Source organism: Erpetoichthys calabaricus, chromosome 6, assembly GCF_900747795.2.
Source record: "Erpetoichthys calabaricus chromosome 6, fErpCal1.3, whole genome shotgun sequence".
In the NCBI taxonomy this organism is placed as follows: Eukaryota; Metazoa; Chordata; class Cladistia; order Polypteriformes; family Polypteridae; genus Erpetoichthys; species Erpetoichthys calabaricus.
The window spans coordinates 203,865,926-203,883,221 of NC_041399.2; the positions used below are offsets into that span (position 1 = coordinate 203,865,926).

General features: G+C 38.7%; 1 protein-coding gene across 1 annotated transcript in view; it reads left to right on the forward strand.

Annotated features, from left to right (window-relative positions):
* The window catches only part of odad2 (outer dynein arm docking complex subunit 2), a 194,351-nt gene that overhangs the window by 100,230 nt on the left and 76,825 nt on the right, over positions 1-17,296 (forward strand). Inside the window, exons 13-14 of the mRNA XM_028804347.2 lie at positions 8-118; positions 1,250-1,404. Coding sequence (XP_028660180.1) covers positions 8-118; positions 1,250-1,404 — 266 coding nt within the window. The remainder of the gene's footprint in view (positions 1-7; positions 119-1,249; positions 1,405-17,296) is intronic.

Sequence of the window (17,296 nt, forward strand, 5' to 3'; positions counted from 1 at the left end):
TTCTCAGCAAAGTTACAGGACAGCAATTCAGAGTGAGAAAATGATTGAAGATCTGGTGAAAAACCTCAGCAGAGACAACCAGGAGCTGCAGATGCATTGTGCCAGTGCCATCTTCAAGGTAAAGAGTGGCTTCGGGTGAACTGAATTTGTGGGCTTGTTCTGTGCCGATTAAGAATGTCTGCAGTGAAATGTCTTGTTGGAAGAACTGAGACTCAGTTTACTTAGTGAATGGCTTAAAACTGATTCTTTATCAGAAAGATATACATTTATATATATATATATATATATATATATATATATTAGGGTTAGGAAATAGTAGGATGTATTCTGTCAACTAATACTTGTTTACATTTATTATCGTAACTGCAGCACAAAAACAGACAATGAAGAGAACAAAAGATCGATAAACTAAGTGATATCTATCTATTATATAGTGCCTTTCATCTATCTATCTATCTATCTATCTATCTATCTATCTATCTATCTATCTATCTATCTATCTATCTATCTATCTATCTAGTGCAGTAGAAAAACAACATATAGAATAAAGTAGGAGGATGTACAGTATGTATATTTCGGTTGATTATGAGAAGACAGTCTGTAACTTCCAGCCTTTCAAATTTCAATAAGGAAAAACTGATCTTCACTTTACTCACAACACCATGAAATGAGATGAGATGTTAGCTCCAAGAATTAACCTTCTTTCTTTCTTTCTTTCTTTCTTTCTTTCTTTCTTTCTTTCTTTCTTTCTTTCTTTCTTTCTTTCTTTCTTTCTTTCTTTCTTTCTTTCTTTCTTTCTTTCTTTCTTTCAACATGTTCACATACAGGAGCTTGTGTTGTCACTTTGTCGGTGACTCTCCTGAAGGTCCTGTGTCTTTCCCAGAACTTGTGTCTGGATGTCTGGTGTAGTAGCGTCTTTCATGTCACAAATGTCTTCCTCGTTTCTCACTTTAATCTTTCAGTATAAATATCATTAAGATTTGCTAAATGTAAATACAGTTATTGCACCAGAAGTCCAGTTTTGCCCATAAAGTACGAGAGCTCAAACTAAACTCTCACGCCTGCCTGTGTCTTGCTTTGTTTTACTACGTCTTTGTGTGTTTTTTGTAAACCAATGAAATGGTTGCGTTTTTGAACAGACACACATAACAGCAGACTTTATTTTCTCTTGTAATATTTTACTGCTTGCATGTCTTGACTTATAACTTAATATCACATTGTCCCTCTTTTTTTTCCCTTTGCTTTAAAGTGTGCCGAAGAAAAGGAGACCCGTGAACTCGTTCGACAGTTCGATGGCCTGAAGCCGCTGGTGACACTTCTTAGCATGTCAGAGAATAAGCAGCTCTTAGCGGCGGCCACTGGGGCAATCTGGAAATGTTCCATCAGCTTGGAGAATGTGGCAAAGTAAGGACTAATTATAGTTGTTGCTGTGACTACCAAGAAAATATTGATAATTCACGTTTCACCATCACCTAATTACGTGTACACACCACTTTAACTCGTTCATTTATTATATTCAATATTTCTCATATCTAAAGCATAAAATATTACATTTATAAGCCATTGACTCATCGTGCAATCAAGCCAAATAACACATGTTTCAAATTTTCATACAACGAGAAGGACACCACCACCAACCAGGCTTTACTTTATTAATTTTATAAAATATGACTTTGTAATAGGACTGGAAATGAGGTAAGGGTGTCATTTTTTAATGCAGATTTTAATATGTACTTACTTTAATAGCTAGTATTGCTTCCTCTTAGTGCCTTGAGCATGGGAAAGGCACTATATAAATAAAATATCCATCCATTTTCCAACCCGCTGAATCCGAACACAGGGTCACGGGGGTCTGCTGGAGCCAATCCCAGCCAACACAGGGCACAAGGCAGGAAACAATCCTGGGCAGGGTGCCAACCCACCGCAGTTATTATTATTCATCATAATTTATATTAAAACAATCCGTATAATTGCAATTTAGTGATATTTGCTTAACCAATTTTGTCTAATAAAAGCCATTTTTAAAATGTTAAGGTTAAAATGCTCAGCCTACATTACATCTGATTTCTTAAACAGGTAGTCATAATTAAACATAAGAGCCTCAAACCAGTTTAGGGCCATAGTTGTGTGGAGCACATCCTGGCAGCACTGAGTATAAGGCAGAAGCCGCCTCAGGAGACACCACAGGTCCATGTCATGCGCTCAGAGTGGGCCAACGTGCCAACCCAGTCCTAAAGTTCAACACCTCAGCCACCTGCAAGTAACAAGCTGGTCACGTCTGCGATGAGGTGGGTTGGCAGAGGGTCATCACAGAGGGATTTGAACAGCATACAGGATTGGACAGATTTGTGGCAGATGAAATTTTTTGTCAGTAAATGGAAAGAATTACACAGAGGAAGTAAAAATGTTAGGTTTGAATACACAATAGGAGGTCGGAAAATCGAAGATACGCCTTATGAGAAGGATGTAGGAGTTGTAGTGGACTCTAAGCTATCAACTGCCAGACAGTGTTCAGAAGCCATTAGGAAGGCAAACAGAATGTCAGATTATATAGCGCCTTGATGCGTGGAGTACAAGTCACAGGAGGTGACGCTGAAGCCTTATAACACACTGGTGAGGCCTCATCTGGAGTCCTGTGTTTTCTAGTTTTGGTCTCCAGAATATAAAAAAAAGACATAGCGGCACTAGATAAGGTCCAGAGAAGAGCAACTGGGCAGTAAATGTAAAGTATTACATATAGGAAGTAAAAATGTGAGAGTTTGAATACACAATGGGCGGTCTGAAAATCAAAAGTACGCCTTATGAGAAGGATTTAGAAGTCATAGTGGACTTGACACTATCAACTGCCAGACAGAAGCCATTAGGAAGGCTAACAGAATATCAGGTTATATAGCGCCCTGATGTCTGGAGTACAACAACAACATTTATTTATAGAGCACATTTTCATACAAATAATGTAGATCAAAGTGCTTTACATGATAAAGAAAGAGAAAAAAGACAAAGTAAGAATTAAAATAAGAGAACACTAATTAACAAAGCTGCAGTGGGTTGGCACCCTGCCCGGGATTGGTTCCTGCCTTGTGCCCTGTGTTGGCTGGGATTGGCTCCAGCAGACCCCCGTGACCCTGTGTTTGGATTCAGCGGGTTGGAAAATGGATGTATGGATGGATGGATAATTAACATAGAAGAAAAGTGAGGTCCGATGGCCAGGGAGGACAGAAAAAACAAAAAAAAACTCCAGACGGCTGGGGAAAAAATAAAATCTGCAGGGGTACCGAGGCCAGGAGACCACCTAGCCACCTCTAGGCATTCTGCCTAAGATAAATGATCAGTCCTCATTGTTTCCAGGGTTCTCATGGAAGGACTTGATGATGGACTTCTGGCCTTTAATCCATCAATGTAGGGACATCACGGTGCTTTGATTAGGTGGTGGTGGTGCAGATCAACACCACAGAAAACGGAAAAAGAACAGAAGAGAGAGTAGGGGTTAGTATGGATTTTGGAGCCACCATGAATAGTAATGATAATCAATTGAATATGCAGAGCATCAGGATTAAATTAAAATTAAGTTATGAGAAAGCCATGTTAAAATAATGTGTTTTCAGCAGTTTTTTTAAGTGCTCCACCGTATCAGCCTGGCGAATTCCCATTGGCAAGCTATTCCAGATTTTAGGTGCATAACAGCAGAAGGCCGCCTCACCACTTCTTTTAAGTTTAGCTCTTGGAATTCTAAGCAGACACTCATTTGAGGATCTAAGGTTATAATTTGGAACATAACTCAATACAAGTCACAAAAGGTTCTGCTCAAGCTTTATAACACACTAGTGAGGCCTCATCTGGAGTCCTGTGTGCAGTTTTGGTCTCCTTAAAGACATAGCAGTACTAGAGGAAGTCCAGAGAGGAACGACTGGGCTGATTCCAGGGCTACAGGGGATGAGTGATGAGGAAAAATTAAAAGAGCTGAGCCTTTACAGTTTAAGAAAAAGAAGATTAAGAGGAGACATGAATGAAGTGTTTAAAATTATGGAGGGAATTAGTCCAGTGGATCGAGACAAGGCTTTAAAATGAGATAGATAGATAGATAGATAGATAGATAGATAGATAGATAGATAGATAGATAGATAGATAGATAGATAGATAGATAGATAGATAGATAGATATGTGAAAGGCACTATATGATAGATAGATAGATAGATAGAGTGAAGTGAAGATCAGTTTTTCCTTATTGAAATTTGAAAGGCTGAAAGTTACAGACTGTCTTCTCATAATCAACCGAAATATACATACTGTACATCCTCCTACTTTATTCTATATGTTGTTTTTCTACTGCACTAGATAGATAGATAGATAGATAGAAAAGGTACTATATAATAGATGAAATGTACTATATGATAGATAGATAGATAGATAGATAGATAGATAGATAGATAGATAGATAGATAGATAGATAGATAGATATGTGAAAGGCACTATATGATAGATAGATAGATAGAAAAGGTACTATATAATAGATAGATAGATAGATAGATAGATAGATAGATAGATAGATAGATATGTGAAAGGCACTATATGAAAGATAGATAGATAGATAGAAAAGGTACTATATAATAGATAGATAGATAGATAGATAGATAGATAGATATGTGAAAGGCACTATATGAAAGATAGATAGATAGATAGATAGATAGATAGATAGATAGATAGATAGATAGATAGATAGATAGATAGATAGATAGATAGATAGATAGATAGATAGATAGATTTATATAACATCTCTGTAGACCCTCAGAGCTCTCTACATAGACAAGGGGCAGCCACTTTAACCAGCAGCTGTATGAAGAACCCACCTTTCCTGTGCCAGTATGCTCACCACTCATTGGCTTTGAGGAGATGAAGGAGTGTGAGAGAGCCAATTAGAGACAGGGGATGATTACAGCCCAAAATGGCCAGGTGGGCAATGTCATCAGGCGGACACCTTACTGTTTCTGAAGGATGCCCAAGGATCTTTTATGACCACAGAGAGTCAGGTCCTCAGCTTTACGTCTCATCTGAAGGATGTTGCTGTATTTACAGCACAGTGTCCCCGTCACTGCATTGGAATCCACACACAGACCACAGGGTGAGTGCCCCCTACTGGCCTCACCAACACCTCTGCCAGCAGCAACCCAAGCTTTTCCTAGATGGTCTCCCATCCAAGTACTGGCCAGGCCTGAACACACTTAGCTTCAGGTGGAAGGGCAGATGGTGTGGCTGCTGGCTAAAAAGAGGGACATCTGTGGAATAGGAGACATGGCAGTCCATCACACTGGCCACTGATTTATTAGCTATATGTTAAGATGTAGTGCTGGGCACAGCTGAGTCATGCATGTTCCTCATTTGTCTCTATTTATTTATTTTTGTTTATTTTTTTGTGGTACTTTGATTTTCCTTTCCATGGCATGCCATTCAGTTTAACTGGCCATTACAACATTTGCAAATGCTGCAAATCTTAATGCAGCCGTGACAGACTCTGACCCTGCAAGTCTGAAGTGGATTTAGCGTCTTCAGTGAGAATTAAGTTGTTGAAAAGTATCGACATTTATATGGCTCATGTACGTCTGATTGACTTCGATACCTAAAATAAGTTGTCTTTCCATTAGTAACTGGGCCCGCTGACTGACGCCTTTGCATAAAGGGGTTTGTTTATTTATAAAATACACTTTTGTCAAATTGTCCAGTTCTGGTATATTGTGGTAAAACAAGAGAATGTGGTGTCAAACAAGTCAGTGATTCAGGCGGCCATCTCTTATTGTGTTTGAGTCATTGTCACCTCAGTCCTGGGGGGGCACGGTGGGCACCGGTGTTTCACTTCTTTATCTTTCATTTGAAGCTCACTTTTCTTTTGCTGTTATTGGAGTGTGCCATTTAATCAGACGCCTTGCACTTTTCTCATTCTGCCACAGTTTTAATCCTAACTCTTTAAACTTCGTGTCAAATCAAAATATTCATCTTAATCAGACAACTTCTTTACTTGTTTGTTTTTGATTTTTGTTTCGGTTTGTTTTTATCAAGATAGTTTATTTTTGACCCAAAAAAGTGCAAAATGTCAAATAAGTGAATCTAATTTGCACCTCAATGACATGCAGTAAGTGAGACATAGAAATAAATTAATATTAGAAAAAGTAATTCAGTGAGTAATGCAAAACATGGTTTAACGTTTTAAAAAAGCAAAATAAGAAAAAATTAGTCCATTTAAGAAAAAGAAAAAGTAGTTTTTGGTTACCTTCTAATTTTACTTGATTGGTATATGGTGAGTAATGCAGACAAATAAATTCATATTTAAAAAAAGAAATTCAGTGAGTAACACAAACCATAATTTAAAATTTTAAAAAAGCAATATAGCAAAAAAATTGTCAATTGAAGAAAAAAGAACCAATTAAAACCAAGTTAGTTTTTGGTTACCTTCTAATTTCACTTGATTGGTATAGAGTGCTGCGGTGGGCTGGCACCCTGCCCGGGGTTTGTTCCCTGCCTTGTGCCCTGTGTTGGCTGGGATTGGCTCCAGCAGAGACCCCCGTGACCCTGTAGTTAGGATATAGTGGGTTGGATAATGACTGACTGACTGGTATACAGTGAGTATTAGAGACAAATACATTCATATTTTAAAAAAGAAACTCAGTGAGTAATGCAAAGCATAATTTCAATTTTTAAAAAAGCAATATAAGAAAAATGTGACAATTGAAGAAAAAAGTAACAAGTCAAAGTTAATTTTTGGTTACCTTTAAATTTCATTTGATTTGTATACAGTGAGTAATGCAAACACAATTTAATATTTTAAAAAAAGAAATTCAATGAGTAATTCAAGAAAAATAATTTAAATGTAAAAAGAATATTGCAGACAAATACATTCATATTTAAAAACAGAAATTCAGTGAGTAATGCAAAGCATAATTAAAATTTTTAAAAAAGCATTATAAGAAAAATGTGACAATTGAAGAAAAAAGAACCAAATAAGTCAAAGTTAGTTTTTACTTGATTTGTATGCAGTGAGTAATGCAAACACATTTTTTAAAAAAGAAATCCAGGGTGGCACGGTGGCGCAGTGGGTAGCGCTGCTGCCTCGTAGTTTGGAGACCCGGGTTCGCTTCCTGCATCCTCCCTACATGAAGTTTGCATGTTATGTTCTCCCCGTGTCTGCGTGGGTTTCCTCCCACAGTCCAAAGACCATGCAAGCTAGGTGGATTGGCAATCCTAAATTGTCCCTAGTGTGTGCTTGGTGGGTGTGTGTGTGTGCCCTGCGGTGGGCTGGCGCCTTGCCCAGGGTTTGTTTCCTGCCTTGCACCCTGTGTTGGCTGGGATTGGCGCCAGCAGACCCCCGTGACCCTGTAGTTCAGATATAGCAGGTTGGAAAATGGATGGATGGAAAAAAAAAGAATTAAAAAAGTGCAATATAAAAAATCTTGACAATTTAAAAAAAAAAAAATTAGATCCACATTAGTTTTTGGTTACCTTTTTATTTGCACCTGATTGGTATACAGTGAGTAATTCAAAATATGACTTAAGAAAAAGAATATATTTAAAAAAAAGAAGCAATATTAGAAAAAGAAATCAATTCAAGGCAAAACAATCAATTATGTCAAAGTCTGGACTTGCCAACCTAACCCTGGCTCTTTTATTTGCACTTTAGTTGGTAGTTAAAAAAAGAAAAGAATCCAATCAATGTGTACTGCGTACTTATTTATATCTGACTGGGATCTGTTTATGAAAAATAATCAATTAAAAAAAGTGCCATCATTTAAATGAAATGAACTTTTTTGCCCTTTTAGCTCAGTCCTGTTTGCATCTGTTAAAAATGTAATTAATAGAACGTGAAATTATGTGTTGGCAACCTTCTCATTTACATGTGATAGGGATGTAGCAGGTAATGACAAAAAAAAGTGCAACTAAAACCAAGGAAATTAATTTAGGAAAAAATAACAAATTTAAGAAAAGCATATTAATGATTAATGTTGCCTGCCCTCTGATTGTTTTTTTTTAAAATTTTTTTGTGACATATTTTATTTTATTTTCGGCAAACCAGAACATTACAATGGCATGCTAGTCAATGAAACAAATAAAAATATCATAACAGATATATCCTTTTAATTTTCAAAATCAATACAGTAAAATAGAAATACAAAGAAAACGGAAGCAAAACAAGACTCAGACCGCACCCTTCGAGGTTGGCTGTTTTGAATCTAAAAAAGAAAAAGAAAGCAACAGTTAAGTTAAAATGATTTATTGTTTACAATCCAATATGTGTCCCCTTACAAATAGATGTAAAATATATTTTAAAAATATATTACTACTTATACGACTATATTCTGCAATGTTATAAAGTAATTCAAGGATACATATGTTATAATATTTTGTAGTATTCTGAATTATATTATAAAATATGTAAATTATTGCTGTTTTTGTACACTGAGATGTATTTTCCAAAATATAAAAATGAATTGCTCAGTACATTTTAAAATAGTAATATAATATTATAACATATTTCTAAATTAATTGTATCTTCCAGTTAAAATACATTTTGTGCATGTATTTAAAAGAATAGTTTTATTTTAGTTTATTTGAATGTATATTTGTCATATTTGTATATTAACTTTCCACTAATTGCTTGAGAACAGAAGTCTGTAATATTCCAGATGTATTTACAGTTACAATTGCCAGCCTGCTAGTAGATTTACTCCTCTCTAGAAACTAATATTGGAAAAAACACACATTTAAAAAATTGGTAGCAATGTAACTTTTTTAAACAAAAAATCTTGAAATGTGCAACAACATGAAGTTTCTTCCAGCCCACATTTCACATGTTTCTACAGCATAGCCATCCACTCGAGCAGCGTCTAGGCAGCTGTGGGCCGCTCAGAGTGCGGCGGGCTCAGTGGAAAGCCCCTCGCTAGCTTTATGCAGATTAAGAATGAGCCAGGAATGATCTTTCAAAAGACTGCGGCTGATCACACAGAATATAGCATCTCTTACGTCAATATATTAAGAGAAATTTAAGATATAATCTTAAAAATATATATATGAACTACTTCTATTTTACTTTATATTGTAAGACATGTCAACATATTTTTCAGATATATTGCAATACGTTTCATTTTCATAAGAGGCTCCTTAAGGGAAAAGGATTCAAGTACATGAGACTTCCATTAATTGTTGGGCACATTTCAATTTTCACCTGTTTGTGAAGAATCAATTAAAAAAGATATCAGTTAACTAAAATGAACTTTACTCTATAATTTATTCCTGATTGGTAGCTGGTAATTTGAAAAAAACAAATTTATGGAAAACAGAATAAATCAAAGAAAATGTAGGTATTGGGTGTGTTTTATTTGTTTGTAATTTGTCAGTATTTTAAAAAACATATTTAAAAAATCAAACAACTTGCTCAACCGGAAGAATCCTAACCCACCTCTTTAAAGTCCGTGGGTGACTGATGTCCTACACTATTTGAAATTGGAAAAAAAAATCAAATTCTCACTTAGAGGATCTGTGCACAACTTTCTTTAAAACCTGCCAGGGTCTAATTGATTATATTTCAGAATACGTTTTTATATTGGGGAGAAGGTTTTGTTCTGGTTTGTTGGCCTTCCTCTCTTTCTCTGGGGTGAGGGTTGAATTGAATTTAGTTTTGACAAGTTGGACTTCTTTGTATGGAATGTTACTTTCAGTAATTTCAATAAAAATAATAATAATAATTACACGTATTTAGTGCTTAATCCACGTTAGTCCTCAGTGATGTTCTCTCTTTGCACTTAACTGACTGCTGGTTATTTAAAAAAGAACCAACTTAAGGGAAAAAAAATAAAAAACATCCAACCAAGTCAATTCATATGGTAGCCAACAACTAACTTTTTATTAGTTCCACCTGTGTGTAATAAGCAACTGGAAACAGTTTAAGTAAAAAAAAAAAAAGTATTAAAAAATAAATTATGACTTTAAAATACCTCTTTAGTTTTACTTACCAAGAGTTACTGTAAGTTGTAGGAATTTTAGACACGGCCAGATGACAACAGTAACAGGCCATCTAATTAAATGACATGCATCATTAACAGTAAGAATCGGTTTCTAATTAAAATAAATTACTTGGAACAAAAAGCAGCCGTCACTGAGGGCCATGCAGGACTACGTTTGAGTACTCGAGCCTGGCAGGGCCACAGGGTAGGATCGTGGTATGAGAAGAAGTTGGGTACTGACAAGGGCAATGGCATCACCATCAAATGTGGTTCTGTGACCCTGCATTGAAAAAACAGGCTCAGAAATATACACTTTTTAGTAAATATCATTTATATAATGAATAATATGATTTTTATTTTGTTTTTAATGATAGATGAAAATTGAAAAAAAAATATTAAAATGAGGACAGTTGGTACAGATTTTTTTTTTTTTTTACAAACTAGGGGGCTTCGCCGTCTCCTCGCTTTGCTCGCCAACCCCCGTTTTTGTTTTTCCGGATACACACTTTTAAGATTTTTTTTTCTTTGAATTGTTGCTATTTCATTAGTTTCACTTTTATTTCTGAACTTCTGTAAAAACAATATTTGGAATCTTTCGAGTCCCAATGTGCTGAATCTTTTTAATGAGGTCAGTGAGACGTGTGTTTATAATTCAGGATAGCTCTCTCTGTTTGGAAATTCAGCACAGACAAAGCAATCTACATCATCATCAGTTAATAATTTTTTTGCAAAGTAATCAATAAATGCATGTGAGGTAAACCTCGTTTTTGAAATTCTCTGACTTAAACTTCAAAGCCTTACAATATTTACATACTTTTGACATATCACCTGTGTCCATATATTCGATCTCTATTTGCCTTTTCGTTATTTCTCCGAGTAATAATTTCTCTTTTTTTGAGCTAATGTGATGTTTACTTTCTTTGTTTTGACACTGTCATTTTTTTTTGCTTTCATATTCTGTATCTTGCTCTGCATGTGTTTCACCCCTACGTTTTTTGAATTCCAGTTTTCATGATCTCTAACCTGCTCTGCATGTGTTTGGCCCCTTTGTTTTTTAACCTCTTTATGACGTTTTACTTTGTTTTCTACTCTTTCTCTTTTATTTCTGACCTTGCTTTGTCCTGCTTTTCTTTCAGTGACACCTGGTCCATGGTGATTATTTTCCCTTTTTCGAGTAATAATTTCCATTTGTTTGCGCTCCTGCGATCTTTAGTTTCTTTTTTTTATACTTTGTAATTTTCTTACTTTCATATTCTTTAACTTTCTCCACATGCGTATTGCGCATACGTTTTTTTTTTGAGCCTTTCGAATTCCATTGCTTTCATAATCTGTAACCTGCTCTGCATGTGTATAGCGCCAACGTCCGGATTGGACGTACTTTTTTTTTCAATTCCACTTGTTCCGGGCTGATAATTACTTTCCTTATTTTCTGAATTTGCATCTTGATTATTCTTTTTCTTTTTTGTCTCTCCAGCGTTTTTGAGTCTTTTTTCTCCGCACTGCTTTCTTCTTCGCTTAGTCGTCTATGTGTCATCTATAATGTATTGTCCTTATACGCTTTACAGTATATGCGCTCAGAGCCCTGGATCTGTATGTGTGCAAAGCCAAAACACGACTGAGTGTGTTGATGCTTGTACTCGTATTTGGTTGTAAGTAGGGAGTGTCTTGCAAGAATCTCATTTATTTAATTTATTTATTTAATTTAATTTATTTATAAAGCACTTTAAAAACAACCTAAAGGCTGACCAGTGCTGTACAAAGAAAGACAACACATAAACACATAAGAACTGAGGAGATTCTTAATAGAAAGTATAAAAAGTATACAAATAGCCAACATATTATACAGGGTTAAAGGCCAGAGAGTAAAAATGTGTTTTTAAATAGGAATTAAAGGCAGCTAGCGAAGGAGCCTGCCTAACGTGCAACGGCAAATCGTTCCAGAGTTTTGGGGCTGCAACTGAAAAAGCTTGATCACCTCGGAGTTTGCATCGTGCCTTGGGAACGCGTAAAAGCATCTGGTCTGCTGACCTGAGAGAGCAAGACGGTACGTAAGGGTGCAGAGAGTTCCGACAACTAAAGAGGGGCACACCCATTAAAAGATTTAAAAACAAATACAAGGATCTTAAAATGGATTCGAAAACGAATTGGAAGCCAGTGGAGGGCATCCAAAATCGGGGTAACATGCTCATGCTTTCTTGTGCCAGTTAAAAATCGAGCAGCAGTGTTTTGCACCAGCTGTAGGCGAGCCATGGAGGCCTGGCTAATTCCACAAAGAAGCGCATTGCAGTAATCTAGACGTGATGTTATAAAAGCATGTATCACTGTTTCAAGGTTGCGCTTAGACAACACAGTCTTGTTCTACATCATCGCGAGATGGTCCTGGGCCAATCTCTTGGCACAAAGTCTCATGTTTAAGGTCCCCGAGAGACGCTCTGTGGCCAATCTCTTTAGTCTTGCGGGACTTTTAAGTGTCTTCCGTGATCTTAACGTGAAGATTACGTCTCGGCGCCCTACTGTTTCTCTGCAGGATTTTTTTTTATAGTAGAGAGATATTACAGGTCCTCAGTGATTTTGCAGATGAAATCAAATTCAAAGTATCTATTAGTTGCCAGGCCTTTAATGACCTCTTGGGCGCAGCCATCAGCAGTGTGTCTGTCTGCGGAGAGAGTGTCGACCTCATCGAGAGGTTTACTTACCTCGGCAGTGACATTCATGTCTCTGGTGACTTTTCCTATGAAGTCAGTAGACGGATTGGGAGAGCATGGGGGGTCATGAGGTCACTGGAAAGGGGTGTGTGGCGCTCCCGATATCTGTGCAAAAGGACGAAGGTCCAAGTCTTTAGAGTCCTGGTGTTTCCTGTTTTGCTATATGGTTGTGAGACATGGACGCTATCCAGTGACCTGAGACGAAGACTGGACTCCTTCAGTGCTGTGTCTCTTAAGAGAATCCTTGGGTACAGTTGGTTTGACTTTGTGTTGCTCACGGAGTCCCGAACGAGGCACGTTACCTGCATTGTGAGGGAGCATCAGTTATGACACTGCAGCCATTTGGCTTGATTCCCCAAGGGTAATCTGGCTCACAGGACCCTCATTATTGAGGACCAGAGTGGCTGGACCACACCAAGGGGACGCCCATGTAGCACCTGGTTGCGGCAGATAGAGGGTAATTTCCAGAGGGTGGGACTGGACCGCGTGTTTGCCTGTGGGGGTTGCCAACCAGGATCCCAAGCTGTTTCGTCATGTGGTAGGTGTGTCAATGCTCCTCAACTTGACCTGACCTGACCTATTAGTTGTCAGACGCCTTTATCCAAAGCAACTTACAACATCTGAGATATAATTGGTCACATTTCATTTGATCTTCCAGCCAGGTGAAGGCCATGGTGTCAGTAGTGGGATTTGAACCCACAACCTCAGGGTCTGAAATCCAAAGCCTTAAACCATCCGCCAGATGGCCTGCTATTTGAGTGCTTGTGAGGGTGTAAGCTTATTACCTAAGGTATACAGGTTGGAAAATCTCTATTCTGAAACTGACTCCATTACATGTTAGGTATTAATTTAATGTTAATTCAAATCAGTCAGAGGCCAAAAGGGAACCAATGCCAGTTTTTATATCCAGGAAAAATGTTGAATTTGTGTTTACAGTGCATCCAGAAAGTATTCCCAGTGCATTACTTTTTCCACATTTTGTTATGTTACAGCCTTATTCCAAAATGGATTAAATTCATTTTTTTCCTCAGAATTCTACACACAACACCCCATAATGACAACGTGAAAAAAGTTTATTTGAGGTTTTTGCAAATTTATTAAAAATAAAAAAACTGAGAAATCCCATGTCCATAAGTATCCACAGCCTTTGCTCAATACTTTGTCGATGCACCTTTGGCAGCAATTACAGCCTCAAGTCTTTTTGAATATGATGCCACAAGCTTGGCACACCTATCCTTGGCCAGTTTCGCCCATTCCTCTTTGCAGCACCTCTCAAGCTCCATCAGGTTGGATGGGAAGCGTCGGTGCACAGCCATTTTAAGATCTCTCCAGAGATGTTCAATCGGATTCAAGTCTGGGCTCTGGCTGGGCCACTCAAGGACATTCACAGAGTTGTCCTGAAGCCACTCCTTTGATATCTTGGCTGTGTACTTAAGGTCGTTGTCCTGCTGAAAGATGAACCGTTTCTCCAGTCTGAGGTCAAGAGCGCTCTGGAGCAGGTTTTCATCCAGGATGTCTCTGTATATTGCTGCAGTCATCTTTCCCTTTATCCTGACTAGTCTCCCAGTTCCTGCTGCTGAAAAACATCCCCACAGCATGATGCTGCCACCACCATGCTTCACTGTAGGGATGGTATTGGCCTGGTGATGAGCGGTGCCTGGTTTCCTCCAAACGTGACGCCTGGCATTCGCACCAAAGAGTTCAATCTTTGTCTCATCAGACCAGAGAATTTTCTTTCTCATGGTCTGAGAGTCCTTCAGGTGCCTTTTGGCAAACTCCAGGCGGGCTGCCATGTGCCTTTTACTAAGGAGTGGCTTCAGTCTGGCCACTCTACCATACAGGCCTGATTGGTGGATTGCTGCAGAGATGGTTGTCCTTCTGGAAGGTTCTCCTCTCTCCACAGAGGACCTCTGGAGCTCTGACAGAGTGACCATCGGGTTCTTGGTCACCTCCCTGACTAAGGCCCTTCTCCCCCCGATCGCTCAGTTTAGATGGCCGGCCAGCTCTAGGAAGAGTCCTGGTGGTTTCAAACTTCTTCCACTTACAGATGATGGAGGCCACTGTGCTCATTGGGACCTTCAAAGCAGCAGTAATTTTTCTGTAACCTTCCCTAGATTTGTGCCTTGAGACAATCCTGTCTCGGAGGTCTACAGACAATTCCTTTGACTTCATGCTTGGTTTGTGCTCTGACATGAACTGTCAACTGTGGGACCTTATATAGACAGGTGTGTGCCTTTCCAAATCATGTCCAGTCAACTGATTTTACCACAGGTGGACTCCAATGAAGCTGGAGAAACATCTCAAGGATGAATAGGGGAGACAGGATGCACCTGAGCTCAATTTTGAGCTTCATGGCAAAGGCTGTGAATACTTATGTACATGTGCTTTCTCAATTTTTTGATTTTTAATAAATTTGCAAAAACCTCAAGTAAACTTTTTTCATGTTGTCATTATGGGGTGTTGTGTGTAGAATTCTGAGGGAAAAAAAGGAATTTAATCCATTTTGGAATAAGGCTGCAACATAACAAAGTGATGCGCTGTGAATACTTTCCAAATGCACTGTATATAGCAGTAAATGAGGAACAATGCGGAAAGGAAGACAAAGTTAAATATGTTGAGTTTATTTTAAAGATGTTAGGTGGATAATATGCGAGAAAGATAAAAGATATACATTACTGGTCAAACGTTTTAAAACCTCTTCGTTTTTTCAGTTTTTATGGAAATGCACACAGTTTAAGGTCTTAATGTTTCATAAAATCACGGCATAGGGCAAATAAACAATAGCAAATAAAAAAATAAATCAAGGAATCATTAAGTCTACCAAATTTTATTCTAATTTTTGATTCATCAAAGTAGCCCCCTTTTGATGATATGACAGCCAAACTGTGGTAAGTAACCCTTGTGATTCAGAATGCCAGTCGCTCTGTGCCAGTCACCAACTCTGCCTCCAGCAAAAGAACCCCAGACCATCACACTTCCTGCTGGTGTCACACACTGAGGGTCCATCCTTTCACCATCTTGACGGCGTACAAACACCCTGTGTGATGAACCCAAGATTTCAAATTGCATCTGTCCATAAGACTTTCTTGTAGTCTGCAGTCATCCACAGCCCGTATTTCAAGGCCCTGTTTTTCCCTTTAATGAATGGCTTTTCTTCCTGCCACTCGCCCTATAAGACCTGCAGCACAAAGTCTCCTCTTCACAATATAAGCTGACTTTTGCTTCATCGACCTGCACTGTTAAGCTGTGCTTGATGCTGTTGTGCTGTGAGGCCCCTCACTGGCGCAGAGTGGTGACCCCTAGAAACTCGTCTTCTGATTGGCTCTGCCAGATCTCTTCCTATCAGAGTTTCCTCCAGTTTCCAGTTGCCTTTGGATTGTGTAGGATCCCCCTGGACTCACTGACACTTGGATTTTTTTAATAGTTTCTCTAAATGAAAGGCCTACACTTGTAAGTGTAATACTGATCTGTCTCGTTTCATTTGTTAACAAGGGGGCTCTGCCCCCTGCTCGCTTCACTCCCCCACCCCCGGCATTGGGTATCCTGAAATACATTAGTTGAGCTCGTTCGTTTTCGAGTCGTGCCCGCTTTGCCCGCGGCATTTCACACGTGCGTTGTAGGCGCCTGCGTTCATTGATTTTATCCAGGCAGGCTCGTGTTTGTATATCCGTCAGTCGAGGTCGTTTGTTTTGAACCCGTGCCTGCTTTGCTTCCACAGTGTCAGACGCGCGTTGTAGGCGCCTGCATTCATTGATCTTATCCAGGCGGGCTCGTGTTTGTATCATTGAGCTGTATTGTGTTTGAATTTGGTGTAAAGCGTTCAGCGGTTTGTACAATCCCAAGCAGCACATTGTTCCTAACTTCACTCCGCAGTAGTGCCACTCACAATATGGCGGTGACGCCTGCGCCTTCACTCCGCAGTAGTGCCACTCACATTATGGCGGTGATGCCTGCGCCTTCCGTTCTATCTTTGTGGGCCTGTGGGGCCTCCATAGCCTCTCACGGTTGACTCTGGGGTGCAGCGCAGAATCCTCTTTTGTGTGTGGCTGTGTCGTTAGTCGTTAGCTATGGGCGCGTTGTTGCTTCATTTCTCATTCACGTTAGTTGAGCTCTTTCGTTCTTGAGCCGTGACTCCTTCGTTCGCGGTGGATAAGACTTCGCTTGCGGTGTATGGGACGCGCGCCTGCGCAGTACGTCTCATGGTCCCATCGCCGTATACCTGCGTCTATATCCGGTTTATTCTCGGTTAGTAATATGGATTGCAATTTTCTTGCCATTATCACTGGAATATTGTCAAAGTAGTACTTCAGAGGGTGTAGTAACACAGTTTGCTTTAAGACAGACAGAGGGTTTCGAAGTAATCAGCACAAGTGCAAACTGTTTGCTTCAACTTGCGAGGCTTAATTTACCTTCATTGCTGCAGAACATCTAGAAGCTGTAACTTATTAGTAGAAGGCCCCTTTGTAATTTTCTAATATTTCCATTTTTCCAGTTTTAGCTAACCTAAACTTTAAATGTAATCTCTGGTAGTTCGAAGAAAAAAACATGAAACTGAAAAACTGGTGTTCTAACACCTTTGACCAGTAGTGTAATGTGCATGTGTGT